Source organism: Nesoenas mayeri (genome assembly GCF_963082525.1).
Source record: "Nesoenas mayeri genome assembly, chromosome: 12".
Classification (NCBI taxonomy): domain Eukaryota; kingdom Metazoa; phylum Chordata; class Aves; order Columbiformes; family Columbidae; genus Nesoenas; species Nesoenas mayeri.
The window spans coordinates 21,721,417-21,740,724 of NC_137547.1; the positions used below are offsets into that span (position 1 = coordinate 21,721,417).

A 19,308-nucleotide genomic window follows, 5' to 3' on the forward strand; every position below is an offset into this window, starting at 1 on the left:
TGGAGAGATAACATTGACATAAGCTTTTAGCTATAGTAGAAGGATGTTTAGCCCTCAGTAGGCACAGAACTCTGGTAGATGTGAGTTAAGCCTTTTTGGTTTTAGAACTACCTTTCTAAAATGAACACTCTAGGCCTTCTGGAACCTGCTCATCAGCGTATCTATGTAACTACAGCCAAAGAAAAAGTAAGTTATTAGTTCCATTAGCAAAACCGAGTTTGTCTCTCAGCAGCTGATCATGTTGATGGCTCGTTTGAGCAGACTGGTGGCATTTGTGGAGATCCCATGAGCAGTAGCACAAAATTCATCTCCTGGGTGGTTGGTTTTGGTTTTTGTTCCTGTTTCCATACTAGTATTGTATTTAGGTTACAAGATTATTGCAAGGGTGACACAAGTTTTGTGTTCCATTTCATGCAACTTTGCCAATATAATAAAAAAAGGAATTATTATGGTCTTATCTACAAGGCTTATAGATAATTCTGTAGTTTAATGTAGATAAACTTGTACGTATTAACCAGATGATTTTATGACACTTCACGACATTAATGCATGCTGTGCTTAAGTTCTCCTTTTCTAAGTATAGTGGGGAACTTAAGTTGGAAACAAGTTTACTCTTCTGGTTTATATAATTTTACCCTGATCGAAATGCAATGATGATATCCAAAATAACACTTTATTTTAGTGCATAACAATCATTAATCAAGATAAATGTTCTCACCTAATGAAAATGGTTCGTATGTTCTTTTCAATCATTTTAAACACAGATGAGTTTTAAAAGCGAAATTACTCTTGGGCATAAAGACATCTCTTAGCATAATATAATCCAAATTTAATGTGATAATGGAGAGTTTTATATGGTATTGCAGTTTAGTAATGATATTATTGCTCATTACAGATAATGATATAAATTAACACCGAGGCAGCAAAGCAGATACATTGTCGATACTAAAAGGTTCCTATCTATATTAGCCTGCTGTGAATGATTGAACACAAAGATGTTTTGCAGGGCAAATCTATATGTTATGGTCACCAGCTCAGGGAAAGCAATACTAAAAGGAAGCGGTATCATTTAAGATTTTTCAAATGAACAACTGATTTTCTACTGTTCTGATTTTACTGAATATGTCAGTTTGAATATCGAAGTTTGGGCTTTGAAGGTGGTATTGAAGTGCACACATTTGAAAATGCGGGCCGTCTCTATAAGAAATCAAGCCTCAGGCATTACAGGCAGCTCCAAATCTTTGTTTAAATGCGTCCATTTGAGTAGAATAAAGGTTGTGTAAAGTGAGTTCTTTACCATCACCAAATTCCAACCAGCTGAGAAGAACCTGAGGTTTTTTTTCCATGATGTGCTGTGATTATGTCCTGAGTAAAGTATCTTCAAGACCTTTTGCCTTCCAGAGGAAAACGGGCATAACTTTTGAATTCTTTAGCAGAAATAACACAATGCTTTATCTTTTCCTTCTATTTGAAGGAAACATCCAGTGTAATTCTAAGAGTCCCTACAGTTAAGCCTACGTTAGCCTACAGCTAAATATGTGTGTTATTGAAGTTCTTGCCTATTTTTCCTGAATTATTGGAGCTAGTGTACGTGCCCTTTACTTTTTTTTTAGTGCATCTACACATGCAAGTTTAATTGAATTAGATTAGAAACTGTCTCAGCTCAACCAGTGATGTCCTATCACATGAATGCCTCTGCTTTGGCTTCCCTGCTGCCCATTACAGAGCAATTTGATTTCAGTCGATAACAGTGTAATGCTCTGTATCCACACATGAGCATTAAACTTTTAAACTAAATCAATTTTTATAGCAATCACACTGGTACAATACTTATGTGGAGTTAAGATCTTTCATATAGGCTTAGAATGAGATGGTTTTTAACAAAGCTAGGAGAAATATGAAGTAATGAAGGAAATAGGACTGCAAAATATATGGTAAAACTGCCAACTAGCAAACAAGAAAAATTCAAATATCTTTCATCTTACCTAGACGAACAATTTCAATCTTACGGTAAAGTGGTGCAGCTCCAATTGAGCACAAGGATGAATCACACTCTCTAACATTACAATTTAATATATCGGTGGGTTTTGGTTTTGTTTAAGTGTAATTTGAATGAAGTCACAGAGTGGCAGCCAGTGGTAGGATCTGACTTGGAGAGCATCTTGAATAATGAAAAAGCATGGTGCTGACTTATGAATAATGAGATTTGCAATCCTCATGGCACTACTTCTGAAACCAAAGAAAAAGTCAAGAAATGAAAGGAGAAATATTTTCTCATTGGGATCTTCAGAGACCCATGGGATTTACCTTGATGAGTTTCAAGAACTTACATAATTAGTTTGCTGATTAAGAAGAGATTTTATTGGAGTGAATCCATTGTTATGAAAAAACATGGAATTTTTTTTAAAAGATGCAATATTAATGTGCTCTTGTAATCTGATCCTAGTTAGGGGATTTGTATAGAAAGCTTCTCAGACCTTGGGAATTATAGTGTCAAGACTTTTTAATGATTATGTCTTTACTATCCGGAAGGCTGAATGTTTAATGTATTTTGTAACCATTAAGTTTAGTTCCCGTGGTTTGGAATAGTGGTTCTGGAATAGGGCACAATTTCTCCTCTCTACAACTACCTGAAAGGAGTTTGTAGCATGGAAAGTGTTGGTCTCTTCTCCCAAATAACAAGCGATAGGACAAGAGGAAATGGCCTCAAGTTGCACCGAGGGAGGTTTAGATTGGATATTAAGAAACATTTCTTCACAGGAGGGGTTGTCAAGCACTGGAACAGGCTGCCCAGGGAAGTGGTTGAGTCACCATCCCTGGAGGTGTTTAAAAGACATACAGATGTGGCTCTTAGGGCCATGGTTTAGTGCCAGAGTGAGGTTGTGGTTGGACTCGATGATCTTGAGGGTCTCTTCCAACTGAAACAATTCTATGATTCTGATAAAGGAAGACAAAGTTCCTTGGGATAAGTCGACAGGTAGTACAGGAATTTCTAATTTTCTATTACTGATTTTAAGATCCTATATTGTGAAATAAAGCTCAAAACAGAGCTCAAGGAAGGGTCCAAGGAATACATAATAGCAGAAGGTCTTTGAGAGTAAAATTATTTGGCTTACTTGAATTGTGTAGAAAACGTGACGAAAAGTTACAGTCACAGAAGTCATCTTGGTCACAGGTTTTGTGCATGACTGCCAAAAAAATCACCTACCATCACCTGGTTCAAAAGTGTCAGTGGGTAATTCTGAAACAATCACTGGCGCTGCTGAGCTATGGAGAAATCTCTAATAAGGAGATGGTAGAAATCAGTATTTTATGAAGATCCGATTATCAACTGATGGTTCTGGTGGATTAGAGAACTGAAACAAGCCTGAAAGACCGAAGCGAGAGTAATATAAGCCTTCAGCATGGAGTGCTGGTCAAATAATATGAGATAAAGACCTTCCTTTTGGAAGCTTCCCATAGTTTTGTAGCTTCCTAAAACAAAGCAGAGTTAAGACATGGATTGACTTGGAACACCCTGAAGCTCGTTTGCTTAGAGGCAGTTCAGAATATGGTGTCAAAGCAAAGATTCTTCTGTCTTTAGATAGTGTCCTGCAAGTGTCTAGACAGTCAGTGTGAAAAGCTGCGGTTCCGGAAGTGTTTCAGCCCTGGAGTTCTCGTATGGCTGCTCCAGAAAGGCTGGCTGATCTCCCACTGGTGTCTACAGGGGGATCTCTGGCTGCCAGATTCCCACACAGAAGTCACCCCACAGGATTGCTGCTGCAAGGCTGTGCAGAGATCAACAGCATTCACCTTCTACCGGCTGGGCATTGTCATTAGGAAGACAACAATGCAACGCTAAGCAGAGTAGTACGCTTATAATTAAGTCTGCATGTTCTGGGGGTGGAGGAGGGAGGGAGTTTCATGACGCTGTATCTGTTAGAGCATGCCTATGTGAAAGAGAGCGAATGAGACATTCTTGTGGCTTGGTGCAGTTTTTCTCCAAATGTTCTTTCCAAGACAGCACAAGGCAACATCGCTGAGGCAGAAGTTTAAAAACTGATGTCATGGAACTTAATAGTCAATAACAACATTATATATATATATATATATATATATTTTAATTGCATAGTGATGAATGTAATAAACTTTATTTCCTGACATAAAGTTTTATAGCAGACTGTGATGGAATACAGGAATACACCAAACTGAACATTATATTTGAATTCAATTAGGCAGGAGACTGCTGCATCTTAACCAAATTCAGAGGGCCAGTTTCTTTTGCATGTGACTGCCAAAACTCCTTTGCAGCCAGAGGAGTTTTCCCCAGAGCTGCTGCTGCGGATGGAACCAGCCTCACTGGGTCGGAGTCTGAACCGCTACACTGTGAATACCCCAAGGTTCAGGAGTGGCTGGGGCACCGCTGTGCACAGCTGGCTGCAACGTACCATAAGATGCATTATTGCTCTGAATTAAGAAAGGTACCATGAAGGTGACCAGTTCTGAGCTCCTCATGGCTTTGATGTGCTGAAAGCCATCCTCCTGGTGGAGACTGGGACCACGCTATCGTGATTTCTACCAGCAATCCCGAAGACTGAAGGCAGCAGCTGGGAGGCAGCGGCTCACGGGATGTAGCAGCAACCAGCAGTGTGATGGTGGAGGGGCACCTGCCTTTGCTCAGTGGATCTGAGGAACTTGTTAACTTTATCACAGTCGTTCTGTAGCCCTTCCACACAACCCTGTGCTTGTCCTCAGGCTGGCCGATCTCAGTATAGAGTCAATAGGATTATATTTGCGCTGTCAGCTAGGCATACCGCTGCAGGAGATTGGGGTACGGGAGTTGTGGCTTTATTGGTGCTCTAACAGAGATTCCAGCTCAGGATCCTGATTCTTCCTGATGGGGCTTTTCTGCCTGAGTGTGTTCTAGGGATTTCTTCACCACATCTCTACCCTTCAGAAACAACCCCTGACTTTTAGAATAATAAGGTAATTATTTCCCATGTTAATGCAGGAACAATTCCTTTTTTCTTCAAGCTTATTTTGCTAATAAGTGATAATGAGAAAAGCTGGACTGTGCCTGTTTAAATCAAAAGTAGCTTTCCTTCTCACTCTCTGCAGGTTTTTCTAAGGTAATACACATAGTCTTACAGAGATGTTCTTTCTATAACACTTCACTTGCAACCAGAATGCTGGTCTTTAACTGTCAAAGTGCTGGATACCCCCGATGGGTCCTAATGTGCTGGAAATCTCTGTGTAATGGATCAAATTTCAAGGCATTTCCTCCTCTTTTCCCATGTAGGAAAGCTCCCAACCACATTGATAATCTAGGCACTGCTGCTTAGTACTTCTAAATATTTAATTTGATGTTGGTTCTGCCTTTTTTCTGCTTTATCCCTGTTGACTCCGTAAGTCAAAGCTGGCAAGATTTGTCTCAGTTACTCTGTAATTACAAGGCTTTAAATCTCTTTTTCTTTGAGTTTTACTGAGGCAAAACAAATACTCATTGACGTCAGCAGGACCTTATAGGAATAAGGAAAGAGTGAAAACAGCGCAGTTCTGCAGCTGTGGCTCTCCATCTAAAAGATGTATAACTTAATAGGTATCTTCAGTAGCCAAGGGAGGACTCGGAGTCAGAATTTGCCTGTAGCGTCAGTTTTTATTCCTTTGACATTTTTCTCATCTTGGGTCTGGTTTTAGTCTTGCTGCCATGGCAACATACAGCGAAGCTAAAAGGTATTCTAGAGAAAAGGTCTCTCCTTGCTGACAGGCAGCAGAAGGGAATAGGGACGGAGCTGCTGTTTGCAGCTGTGAATAGCGATGGAGGAATGAAAGGGATTTAAAACCAGTTTTCTATTTGCATGTATGCAGGCAAAACTTTTAGTGCAAAAGTGCAGCCTAACAGAGCATAAACAGGTGAGTCGGGTAAGATGTTCTTTGCTTTCCGATGGACACTAGCAGGATGACGGCAGGTCAGCTTCACAGCAAGGACACAGACTCCATCACCCAAGTGGTTTCCCTGCTCTTGTCTCTAAAATACTGTGATCAGATGAAAATCTTTCCTAACAACCCTAACTTTTTAGCACTTTAGCAGTTCATTTTGATTGCATCTGTGTTTGTCCCGGGCACTTTTTTTTTCAGTAGGTGTTTATGAAAATTGGACTCCAAATAGCTTGAGTTTTATGTGTCTTCTTGCATATGTTCAGTGCTTGATTTCTGCATATTGAGAGCTGACTGTATTCGCCATGGACAAGAGTAGATCCCTATTCCAACCCTGCTTTTCTGTCTATCTTGCAAGATGCTGCATACCCACAGCCTCCAGGAGAACAAAGAATTTGGGAATTACTGGTGTAGGTGAGGAGAATCAGCCTGGGAAGGAGAGGCTAATCCAGGCCAACTGCAGATGTGGGTTTGCAGCCTCCCATCTGCCCAGCTCCCATGCCAACAGGTAGAGGATTTTGTCAGAGTTGATGAAATACTAAAACCACTTTTCTACTAGCTATTCTGCTACACAGCATATGGAAAATATTCCTGTCATGAATGCAGATCATTCCCATGGAAGTGTGTTGTGGTCAGTACAGGTTATTCTATTTGCTCCCAGGGAAACAATCCCCACCAGCAAAAGGATGGTTTTGGCTAAATCACTGTGTGTGTGGTAGGGTGACTGTCAGTGCCCACAGCCAGGCAAACAGCTTTTCTCCAAAGGCTTGTATGGAGGATGTAGCCTGAGAAAATAAAGTACTGCAAACTCATTTAACAAAAAAAAAAGCTTTGGAAAAAAGTCAGCATGTTTCCCAATGCCATATTACTCCGCTAAGTCACGTTGCATAAACACGAGAGAGACATTTGAAGATAAGTGAGGAGGAGGAAATCTGCCAGCAGAACAATTGGGCTACATTTTGGCAGATGTCACTTCCGAGAGTAGAAGGACAGTGATTAGTGCAAAGGAGCCCAGTGACTGTGTCACCGGGCAGCCAGGGAGCCCAGGTGCTGTCCCTTCCCTTAGCCCCAGGCTGTGGCAAATGTGGCTTCAAAGGGACGTTTCCCTTTGCTCTGTCCTTGCCGTGCCCGGACACCCTGGCAAAACCCACAAGGAGCAGCAGAGCAGCTCACCGGCCTCAGAGCTGCCCGCAGGCTGGAAACTGCTGTCCTTGGGTTTCCTCCCTAACACAGGCCAAAGCTAAACAGACACAAGACAGAGACAACACCATTTATCCTCATGCGGAGTGCCGTGTTCAGTTTTAAACACCATATATACCAATGCCATGAAAGAAAACGTCTGGTCTGAGAAGAGCATCTGCAATTCTAATGCAGCTCACAATTCATATTAAAGACAACATAGCTTTGTAATAAACCACAGCAGTGAGTTTGGTAATAAAATCACGTTGCCTCATGACACTAATGAAAGCTATAGTATTAAAGCTTTGTTTATGCGGCCTCTCAGCTAGAATAGACTGCAGTATGCATCTTTTTATTCATTACTGCATACAAATGACGCTTAAATAAATATTATTGATATTAGTGTTTGTAATTCTAATGGAGATAGCTCTGGGTTCATTGAAATAGCGGCTGTTATGAACAGAACAGAGCCAGCCCCAGAATGAAAAATGGGCAAGTTTTTAATTCAGATTATTCTTTCATAAATCCAAACAAGATTCGGATCATTACCTGTGACACTTGGGTTGCCAAAGTAACCCTGAGTAGCCAGCGGATGTTTGCAGACCGCGTGACACTGTCACCATGGAGATCCGTCCATGTGATTGTGCAGACATGATGCAGTTTCAGGCTTCTCAGACTCACGACAGTGAGCAGGAGAGGAATTAATTGTCGGTGAGGAGCGCTCTGTGTTGCAGAGCCCGCCGCGACTCTGGGCTGAGCTGTGCAGCACGGGTGTCAGTGGACGAGGGGGTTATGTCATGGCTAGAGGGGAAGGGTCTTGCCATGCTGGAGGGATGGGATGTTTTCCGTGTGTAAACAAGGACAAAAGGAGATTCTCTGAGATGGTGTGTGAAAATAAACAGCGATATTGAACCTAAAGCTGTGGAACTAACGAGAGGGAAAATTTATGGTTGTAGATCATAAACTAAATTGATGTTCTGCTCCACTGTGCCCATCTGGAGCTGAGGGACATTCCTTTATTTGGGTGCTGACCACCTCTTTGACAACACGTGATGATACAGCACTAGAATGACTGGCGAGTTTGACTGATTACACTACCATAATTGAATTAAATCTCCCTTCTAGCTTATATTAAATTTGTAACCTTGGCATAAGATTCTTTAGCCTTTCATACTACAGTCTGATTTACCAAAGAGAGAGGAATGAAGTATTCCTTGGCTATAAACAGCAATCCTTTCATATAGCTCAGGAAAAGCCACTGTCACCAGAAGGGCCCTGTGCCTGCATCCAGTAAAGCTGCCTGAGCTGAGAGCAGGGAGGGGAAGCAGTTGTCTGCAAAAAGGAACCTGTCACCTGTAGATGCTAATTTGTACAACAAGCTGCATTCAGCATCGCAGAGTTAAACAAATATCTACTCTTCTGTTGCACCAGTGTCTTGCCATTATTTTTTGGTTTTTTCCTGAAGTAACGTGTAGCTTTACTAAAAACAGTTGATAAAATTCACGATATACCTGAGCCGAACAGCTTCATGTAGGGTGATGAAAGCATTATATTTTGACATTTCCACTAGGAAGTTTTTCCATGGCACATTCCCTTCATTGTTCCTCTCTACTGACCAACCATTACTAACGTGCGCCTGAAGCCCCCAACGCGTTACATTGGCATCACAAGTGGTTTAGTGTTCCAGCTTTGTGCTCTCTCTCATTTTACTCCTGAGATCGGTTCCATGTAAGAGCCAAATACAGAAATGGATCATTATGTTTAAACTAATATCCAAAAGCTTCAAAATAGCATCCATTTCTCAGGCAGGCTGCGTTTATCTTTCACACCACGAAATGGTGCAGCAGACAATTAGCAATACAGTTTCCATTTAGCTTTTCCTATATTTATAAAGCACTAGACTGATTTTGCTATATTCTAACAATACAATGAAGTCCAGAGACAATAGCATCAGAAAGCATTTCTGAGTACCTCAGCAGAGATTACTGTTGGCTCTTGATTTCAAGTGCAGGACAGCCCAGAGATTAGCTTGAAGTAAAATGGATATGAAAGTGGCGGCTTGACCATAGCATCACACATTTGAAGCATAACTGCACATATTATCTATAAAGGGTCAGACTTACGTTCAGGAGAACATCTGTATTCAGGAGCTTGGGTGGGACACGGCGCTCCTCACTCGCTCTCAGTTGCGCTGCCGGGCTCAGAGGGCTCAGCACCGTGAGCAGAGACCTGAAATGAATGACTTCAGGTGAAAAACCAGACAAGAGATCGGTTTTACTGATTTAATCTGAGGAAAACATAGTGCTAAAAACAAACAAGAAGAAAACCAGGGAGAACACGGGAAAGAAACTAAGGCAGGTGTACGAGACGCATTTCAGGAAAAAAAGTCTTCCAATCAATTCAAAACGGGCTGGTTTTACACACTCCCATCAAAAGCTATGAAAAGCCACTGTAATCAGAAGCTAACAGCAAACATCCAAATCTGATGACATGTTACTTGCTTCATTTGGAATATTCCTTGTTTTCTAGGATTTTGAATGTGCAGAAATTATTTAAGTAAAATATGTTTTGTGGCCGCTATTTTTCATTTCAGTATGAAGATGCTTTTTCCTCTCCGGGTGGTTCCAGGTATTACCATGCTTCACTCTGTTCTTTCCTACATATATTTCTCACGGAGAAGTGCATTGCAAATCAGTGAGGAGTGCTGGCAGAGCACTTTGTTCAGCTTACACAGGTCATTTGTGTATAATGGGATTCTGAAAAGAGCTGGGTTCTTAGTTGCAGTATTACCAATGTATTATTACTACTCTGTGGTTACTAATACTGTACTGTTTTAGAAATGGCAGTAAGAAACCAAAACCTTGTACTTTACTTTAAGTTAGTATTGCTATCAGCTCGCTATTGATAGAATGGCTACAACAAAATCACACCACGTTCCCAGTGCACGCACGGCTGTGGCATCAGGAAAATCATTTGTGCTGCTGGTGTGTGTTTTCTTTTAGTGAAATAAAAACTTTGCAAATCAAATGGTCTGCCATGTTAGCTAAAGAAATAGGGAAATCTGTCTTTTAGAGCTGCTCTATCAATTTAGCCAATCGTCGCTACAAGGAACAGGAAATCTTTTGTATTTCTAATACCGTGTTATTTCTCTTCAATCTCCAGTGCTTATGTGATACTACTAAATCAGCTGTTTTCTTAAATTGAGACTATGTAAGTATCTCACCGACAGCCTAGTTGAAACCGTTCCATTTGCTGCAGTGATAACTTCTTTTTAACAAAAAGATGGTAGGTTAAAATTGCACAAAGAAAGTTTAAAAATGATTTAATTTTTGTGTTTTCTTTTTTGGCTTATTTTGGTAATAGGTAGCACCAAGATCTAAGTAGCAGTAATTTCAAGGTACATAATCAGTCTTTCTAAACTGATAAAAAGATCGCCAAATCTGATAGAATCAGCAACACTGAATGAATCGTTATAGCAGCCTGTTTCATTTGAAAGATTCCTGTGGAAAAACCCTCAAAGACCAGACGCATCTTTTCCCCATCACAAAGCTCAGAAATAAACACTCACCCAAACAAAATACCCCAAAATACATACAGCTGCCCAGCCAAAGCACTGTCCTGATGTGCTGAGATTTTCCTCTTAATTTCTTTGTGTTGCTCTTGTGTGAACTGGACAGGGTTATAATATTCAATGACACTATTTTTTCCATCAGTGAGGGAAGGGTGAGCAGAATGTTGTGTGTCATTACCCCACTGTGACATCCTTCCTGGGTTTGCAAGAAGCTATTGGCACTGCCACTTACTGTCAAAGTTCTCATTGGGAGTAAATGAATACTGAGCTTTCTCAGCCCACGTTTCAAAAATCAGTCAGACCCACCTGGAATTCCAGACTTATCCATAGCTAGAATTTCCAAAATCCTATTTTTTACTGTATATCATTGTGTGCATTGTCTTTGGAAGTGGAAAGACAAGGCAGGTAAGTGCCCTTGAATTGAGAAGCCAGTGAGCCTGCTCAGTTTGCTTGTCCTTGTTTTTCTGTTTGTACGCAGGATTTTTAAAACACTAACTTTTTGCAATACTTCTCTGTATGAAAGTTCTGAGGCCTCGTCGTTACAGCTTCTTTTTGAGGACAGAAAATCTAGTCTGGTAGGAGATTAAGGTATTAAACAGTATTCTGAAAATTACCGTTGTTGATGAAGATAAGTGCCTTGGCTTGATTGTTGGAAGATTTGAGGCTAAGATGAGCCTGTTTGAAGCACAGTAAGATATTTTAAAGAGGACACCATATCCAAAGTTCCTGATACTTTTGAGGAGCAGCCCAAGAGCGACACTACAGCGGTGCTGGATGGGGTGCAGGACACCCGACCGAATTTAGGCTTCCAGAGAACAAGCTGTTGTGACACCTCTTAGAACAGTCCCTGAGCGGGGACGTGGAGGCATTTCTGCCCCTATTGACAGTAATTGTTGCTCTTCTCAGTATGACACACAGTGCAGATGGACAGAGCTGGCTCTGATCCAAGAGAAGCTCTGGGATCCCAACTGTAACATCGCCTCAGGAAAATATAACTCAATATGCTTTTTCTCAACAGGCCTTCTGTGCCAGCTTTGTGATTTTTGTCTTTTACTATCCTGTGTTTGTACCAAGAATTCTCTGAAGAGTTCTCTTGGTAGCATTGGTGGAAGAACACGTGTATGTGCAGGTGTATGTTAATAGATTAAAAGTTTCTAGGAAGTGTTAAAGCTGTAAAATTATGTGCAATGCGAGCACAGTGCAGTGGTTCCGTACATTCCCAAATGAGCTCTACATAGTTTATATTCCTTGCCTCTCTTTTGAGTCGGGAGCAGAAAGAGTTCGTAGGAGGCTCAGAAATTCTGCAGCACTTGGAAAGTTAGGATGGAAACGGAGAATTTGAAATCTCTCTCACAGGGCATCGCAAGCGTGATTTGTAATGTTGGTTTTATCTTTCTAGACCATGGTTTTTGGTTTACTGGTGACTTCATTATTGCACAGGTAGCTTTCATTTCCAGATTCACTGTCATTGCTGAAACACACTTGAATGAGGATATGTGATAACATATCCATTACCATTTGTACAGCTGAAATACTTGTTCAAAATTGTTTTTCCAATTACAGAAACATATTCCCTACAGCAAATGCAAATTGTTTCAAAGTGCGTTAGAAAGGTCCTTTGCCCGTGTTTGTTATCATTTTCCATGAGACTGAACAGATAGGGGAAGGTGATTCTGCTCTAAAGTGTGCTTAAAAACAGTATGTCAAACTAAAATATGAATTAATGCAAAAGTGTGCTGGAGGGAGAAGGCAAACGTGGAATTCCTTTTATTTCTCCTTGGCTATTGATGGTTCTCCTGTGCGCTGGCCGGGAGCGGCGGTGTCGGTTCATCAGCTGTACAGCGTTCTGGCCCTTGCTTGGTGTTCAGTAACTGGTTTTCCAGCTTCCCTGAATCAATAACGTGGCAAGTAGAAGCAGTTTCCTCTTGTCTGCTATCATGGACAAATAGCTCCGATTCCAGTGCAGAGCTCTGCGGTACACCTTGTGTCAATTTGGGGCCTCTCAAGGCTAAAATCTGTGTGGTTCGACGTTAGTTTAGACCCAAACCCAAGGGCTGAGCTATACTGAAAGCAAACAAAAGCCAACAGAAATTCTGTCCTTTGTTCAAATAGAAATTCTTTATGTTAGTAAACACTCCCTTGCACTATATCCAACCCAAGAGCCCTCTTGCTGATGATACCACACAAGAAGAAGTTCAATTAGCTTGTCCTTGCAAACCAATAGAATATTGGTGAAAAATAATTTAGGGATGTGATTCTGTAAGAGGAGGGAACTGCTTGGGATGCTTGCTGCTGGAAGGGATATTTATTTTAAATCAAACCTGAACCACTTCAGAGAACCTCCAATAAATTCCAGGGTTTCCAAATGCCTCGCTCTACTACCGGTTAAGCTTGGGTCTGGTTGTAACCAAGTGCAGGTGATTCATGTTGGTGTTGGTTGCAAACACTCAGACTTGGCACAAGCTCCGCACGATGCTCTGTGGGAGGCAGACCATGCACAGCACATGACAGAGCAAATGCTTTTATATGCGCTGCACAGAGCAGCTGAAGGCTTAACCATACTTGCATAGCTAAGAAGGTTTCTAATACTCTGCCTTCTATAAGAGGGAATGGTTTTAATATTCAGGCACCTTGGGAAACAAGTAGTTGCAGTCTTTGTTGAATAAGTGGACTGTTAGCAGCCATAAACATAAAAATTACTCATTTATAAAATAGCTCATGGTCCCTTAACTCAGATATAGTGTACTGAATGTGCACTAGCACACAATTTGACTGACGGGGTAGGTAAGTTGCAAACAACACTAAAACATACAGATGTAGTATCAGCTCTTCAAACTTGTTTGAGTTTTGTATATATTTTTAGCAGCTCCATCTGGATCCCATAGCCGCTCTTACTGTTGTACGTTTTATTGTTCCCCTTGCCTCTGTCTGTTGTTTGCGTTTCCAAGCTGCTTGCAAGTGTCCTGGAAACAACTCCTGAACCTTTCTCCAGAGTCTTAAACTCGATACGGTGCACATGAAAAATGCAGGGAAAGCACGTTGTCTCCAATTGGCCTTGCTAAATATGATATGGCACAAATTAAAACAAATGTTGCATACCTTGCTTTCCACATGATGTTCTGGTGATAAATTCCAGTGGACAGGCAAGTGTGTGTGCTGATTTCTCCAATTCTGTCACATCTGTGTTGTTATTGATACTGTGCTATAGACTCCTAAAAGCTTGATTTGGCTAAGAAGTTACATAAAAAATAATACAGCTGCTGCTTCTTCAGAGTCCTTGTTGGGTATTCTTAAAGGGATACTGTTCATAGTGCACACAAGGTCTTGTACGGTACCTAAGTATTGTTTATGCTGTAAAGTAACTTCATAAAAGTTATTGTGATTTTGGGGATTACATTTAGAGGTCAACCTTCTACCCGGTGGGATTCATAAGGTTGCGTTTTCCAAGGTTAATTTACAATTATGCCCTAAGCTAGAAAGTCATTGTGTTTTGCAGTGCGATTTTTCTTTTGTTCTCAGAGGTTTGGGGTTTTTTTTAAGTTTGGTATTTACTGATTGAGGGAACCACTTGGCAAAATTCAGGTTGTAATATTGAGTTCACCGCTGCCAGCTTTCAAAATAAGGCTGACAGATGGTAAAGACATTTTGTGCCCAGCATCCATTTAATTTAATTGGAAGTTGAAAGCTGTATTCACTGGGTATCTCTAGTACAGAAGGAGGTACGAGAATTTTAGACATTCAGTAACGATCTTAGGTGCCTGAACCCCAATTCAGGCTTTAAAATGTACTGTGAGACTCGCCTATTCCCAAGTTAGCATATTGTTTCAAACTTCTTAAAATATTCAATAGAACTATGTCACAGATGGTGGATCCTACTAACATAAAACTCCTTCTTGTCTCAACATATCCTGCTATGCCAGCAAAAAAGCGCGATGAGGATATGAAACAGCCTTTATGTGTACATTTTCAGTTCCTGAAGTTTCCCACCATGAAAGCGAGGAAACCTTTGACATCTTCCAACGATTTGATAGTGAAACCATTTCATGGAGCGTTCGGCACAACCCATGCGCAATGTCAGTTCATCAGCACCGGGTCTCATGAGTTCTCAACCTTCATACACCAAAATAAGCTCCTCCCCAGTGCACTAGCAAGAAGAGGGTTTTGTTCCTTTCTCACATGTGCCAGTTGCAGGCAACTGTTCAATGTCTTGCCTTAGCGCTATCTGTAGGACACCACTTATTTCAAATTCAAAAAAAGTGAAATAAAGACTCACTTATACAGTGAGAGCCACAGTATTGCAGTAATCACAGCCACGGCCAGGATACCACATTCCCGCTATAGCAACACAAAAGGAATTGATTGAAAAAAAGCATAGGTCATGTGAAAAACCATTTCATGCTTCCAGTGAAAGTAGGGGTTCCTGACAAATATGCTGCAAAGAGAAAATCTAATGAACAACCTGTCACAATTAACTGTATTTCTCTCTGCATCTCAACTAACCATTGCTTTTATACCACATTAACATTCTGTATTACACCGTTCAGAAACTGTCTTCAAGACTCACATCCCATTTTGGCAAACGCAATGCAAAAATCAGGCCTTACAGATTCACTACAAATGTTTAACTCTTCATCTTGTTTGAAGCAGCTGTTTGAATGACCTTGCACATAGCACGCCTTAAATGGATTGCTAGTTTTGGAAGGAGGGAATTCAGGCTCCTCTTCGTGCGTGCCTGAAAGTCATCCATGGGTTCTTTTCTCTTTCTTTCAGGTGAAGGAGGCCATGCAGAGAATCCATGACCGAGGAAATATAGGAAAACTCATTCTGGATGTGGAGAAAGCACCCACTCCCCTGGTGAGTGAGAAGCTCCACATACACAGTGCAGTCACACTGGTTAAAGCACAGTGGTGACCTTGGGACAAATAGCCCCTATGATTTCTTTTTTCACACTGTTTTCTTCTCAATCCATAGCACCTAAATACAACCAAGAATCATAATTTATATTTTTAGCCCAAAGTGAATGCGATTGTAATTCCTAGAGTCCCAGCAGTCAGTTTTCTACACTGAACAGCCATCTCCCTCTCCAAAAAGTGTCTGAAAGTCTGAGACGAGAGTAAAACTGTCACATCTATGTCTGCCACGATGATGGAAAACAAACATTTCACATAATACAAAATTCCTGTATTAATAAGTGGGTTGAATAGAAAAAGATACAGTCAATATTACTTCAGCATACAAACATGGAAGTGCTTTCTGATTCCCATACAAGAGTTGGGGTAGGAATTTCTTCAGTTATGATATATAAAGTGTATTATCTAAATACTTGCTTCTAGAACTGTTTGAAGGAAGATAGGTGTGGTGGGGCTCTGATCCACCTGACTTGGGGCACTTCACGTGGTACTGAAACATCCCAGAGAGCGGGGGGAAATCAGAGTCGGGGTCGGGCCCAAATGTTCACTGATGATGTAGGAAAGAGCAGTAAAAAAGACAGTGAAAAGCCGCCTTCAGATCAGTACCGATGTATTCAGCCACATTAATCTATGCTGTTAAATATTACCACCTGTCCAGTGAACCAGGCTCTTGTTTAGCCTCCAGAGACAAGTCAAACTGACAAGGTGAAGTACAGGAGAGTCTTGCACCTTTCCACAGCTTGTAATAAATATTCCCATGTGAAAACAAACCAACCCAAACAAGATGTACGCCTTAAATGCTGTCTTGAACTACACATTGCTGCAATTGCCTAGAACCTGTACAAACATATTTAAGAAAATATGGAAACGCAGTTTCTCCCCACTCGTGTGATCCAAGATTTGCACTCTGTCGTGGGTACAGTCTGCCAGCATCTACATAGCCACTGCTTTCTAAGGTTTCATTGGGTTTTATATAGAACGGTTGCTCCCTGGGTTTTGATGATACTACGCCTCACATGTGACCAGATCCCATCCATTAGCCGGCATTACAGAGAGCGTTATTCATTTCTGGAAGAGCAGATACATAGAGAGTTGTAAACCAGAGGTCTCACACGTTCCGTGAACTTTTTACACCATCATATTTCCTATCTGAGAGCCTTAATATCAGTTTGCTACAAGTGCACAGATCAGAGTCCGCTTGTGCAACTGTCCTGCAGAGCAGCTTTCTGTTGGGTAATCCGCTGTAAGCCATGTGGGAACAGCTCACCAGTTTAGATGGAAATGGTCTAGTGCCAACACATCTTTGCACAGACAGATGGTTTATTTTCGTGTTGCAACCACGTCTTCTTTCGTTTTTAAAACCACTTTATCAAATGAATCAAACTGAGATAAGAATGAAAAAAGCAAAGTGAAAGGCGCTCTGATGTCCTTAATCTGTCACCCTGCAGATGGCCAATGACAGCACAGAGACAAGTGAGGCTGGAGAGGAGGAAGAAGACCATGAAGGGGACAACGAGAATAAAGAGCGCATGCCGTTCATCCAGTAACAGCCGGAGGTGCTGGGAGCAGAAAGATTGATGAAGTAGAAGGGAACACGACTGGGAAATCTATTCTGTGCATCAGTGAACAAATGCTGTAGTACAGTGTGTGTTGTATTTGTCTGCAGTCAGCTGAGCTGTGAGCCGTTGATCATTGTTGTTTTGAACTCAAGTGCCATCCTCATCCAGTGCAGTATTACGACATTCCTGTGTAACACCCCGTTTCCCTGTAGGAGTCCCATGGATTTTTCTGTTCCAGTTTAAAAGCCTTATTAACTTACTGTGTAATTTTAGATGGGCATCTCTTTCATGCAAATTCCAACATTTTGCATAAGGGGGGGAGGCTGGGCTTTTTTTGCAAGTTGACAACAGTAAGAAGACAATTCCCCACTTGCTGTCTGGCACATTCTAGTAACTGGAGTGAGGATTTTCAGTTTGTGGATTTTCAGTGTTACAGAATTTTTCTTTTATGAACCACAGATAAAAGTTGCAAAACAGATGACTTCTCATTTTCCTCAGTCATGCTTTATCATTTTATAAGCAATCCTATTTTCGTTTTCAAAAATACCTCATTTGCAATTGCCAAATCTAAAATCGTGCAAGAAATCATTCATTGAGAGACTTTGCTCAGTATCGTATAATCATGTTGGTCATCCACAACAGTAATTAAACATTTCATTCAGAGTGCCACCTATCTTGTCTCTCCTGTTGATCTGAGCTGTATGTTACAGGCAAATGAAAAGGTCAGCGAGCTGCTCTTTTTTGACCCAGAACTTCATTTGCCTGTAGCAATGAGCATTGTTATTGACACATCAACATTTTCCACTAAGGACACATTGATTCATGTGTGTCCAAAATCCAAACCAATCTTAAATTTCATGTTTAGATTGTATTGGTTAGGATCACTCATCAGTATGTGGAAAGAAATCTGTTGATGAAGTTTACTGCTCTGAAATCACTAATGTGCTGATTAACTACCAAGCTGGACCTGAACTACGGAAGTTAACCCTGTTGAAAATGAGATTTAGGCCTTAATCCCATCAGAAATTCTGCACGGGGATAACTTCAGGTGAGTCAAAAGCTCTGCTCCATATGTACAGTTACGTTTGTAGTTATTTGCAGGATCAAGTATTCAAAGACCAGCCAGTCCTATCTACCTCCCACCAGTGGAAACTGTATCTAAACATGACAAAAGTCACTATTTTTTCCATGTCTTTCACCTATTCAAGCAGCAGCTGCTCAGGTCCTCAACTGTCTGTTAAAACAACTCTTAAAATTACTGCAATCACCTACAGTAGAAATGCTGAAGGAATGTCAGAGACCTTGTATAATGCCATATAGCTTTGAAATAATATATTTTTTTCAAAAGAAAGTATTTCCCCAGGCATGGGTAGTTGTTCACCTGAATCTACGTGTATCCTGTAGTGACAGACGTTAAAAATTAACATAGAAAAGTGGAGAGGGAGGGTTTCTCTGTCTTTTCCCAATGTGAAAGGACTTGTGGGTCCGGATGACTTTTATGTGTGGTTTTAGAAGATTCTCTTGTTTTTTCCATCTGTTTCATCTTGCTGCCTGAGTATCAATGTCCATCTTTTTCCACTGTACTCGTGAAGTTGCTGTTCTAATACCAGATAGTTGTGCAGAATGTTCATTCTGAAGGAGTTTCCCTTAAACAAATTCAAAAATAATGAGAATAACTGTGGAGAAAGATTCAAAAAAGCTTTTGAAATATTAACCAAACCAGAAGTTCAGTTTTCTCTCGGTGTTGATGAAGAACTTGACTAGAGCCGATTTTCTTTTCAAGCCTACACTTCCAGTGCTGTATCAGGCCCAAACAGGGACTTTATCCACAGGATAAAAATATATATATATATTCAGTGATGGGTTTCCATGTATTGGGCTTGCCAGCTGGGCTTTTAGGAAAGGCCATTAAGTTTTCACAACTCATAAGCTGACATTGGTAGGAAATACGCCCAGTTTTGTTTTGCAGTTAGTGTGATGCTGTTGTCCTGCAACAAACCTTAACATAACTAGGAATTTTGATTTGATGCCAAAGTGAGCAATATTGCTGGTGACCTTTGAGCTGGCAGTAAAGCGGCATTCTCAAGGCCTTAAATTAGTAGGGCAAGCAGAATAGCAAATCCGTTCTTCTGTTAGAAACCGCAGTATGGTTGGCTCTACGGTTAAATTCCCC

General features: G+C 40.9%; 1 protein-coding gene across 1 annotated transcript in view; it reads left to right on the top strand.

Moving 5' to 3' along the window:
* The window catches only part of VAT1L (vesicle amine transport 1 like), a gene marked incomplete at both ends in the record, with an annotated part of 50,628 nt that extends 33,505 nt beyond the window's left edge, over positions 1 to 17,123 (top strand). Inside the window, 2 exons of the mRNA XM_080351819.1 lie at positions 15,437 to 15,520; positions 17,025 to 17,123. Coding sequence (XP_080207945.1) covers positions 15,437 to 15,520; positions 17,025 to 17,123 — 183 coding nt within the window. The remainder of the gene's footprint in view (positions 1 to 15,436; positions 15,521 to 17,024) is intronic.
* Between the last annotated feature and the right edge of the window lie 2,185 nt (positions 17,124 to 19,308).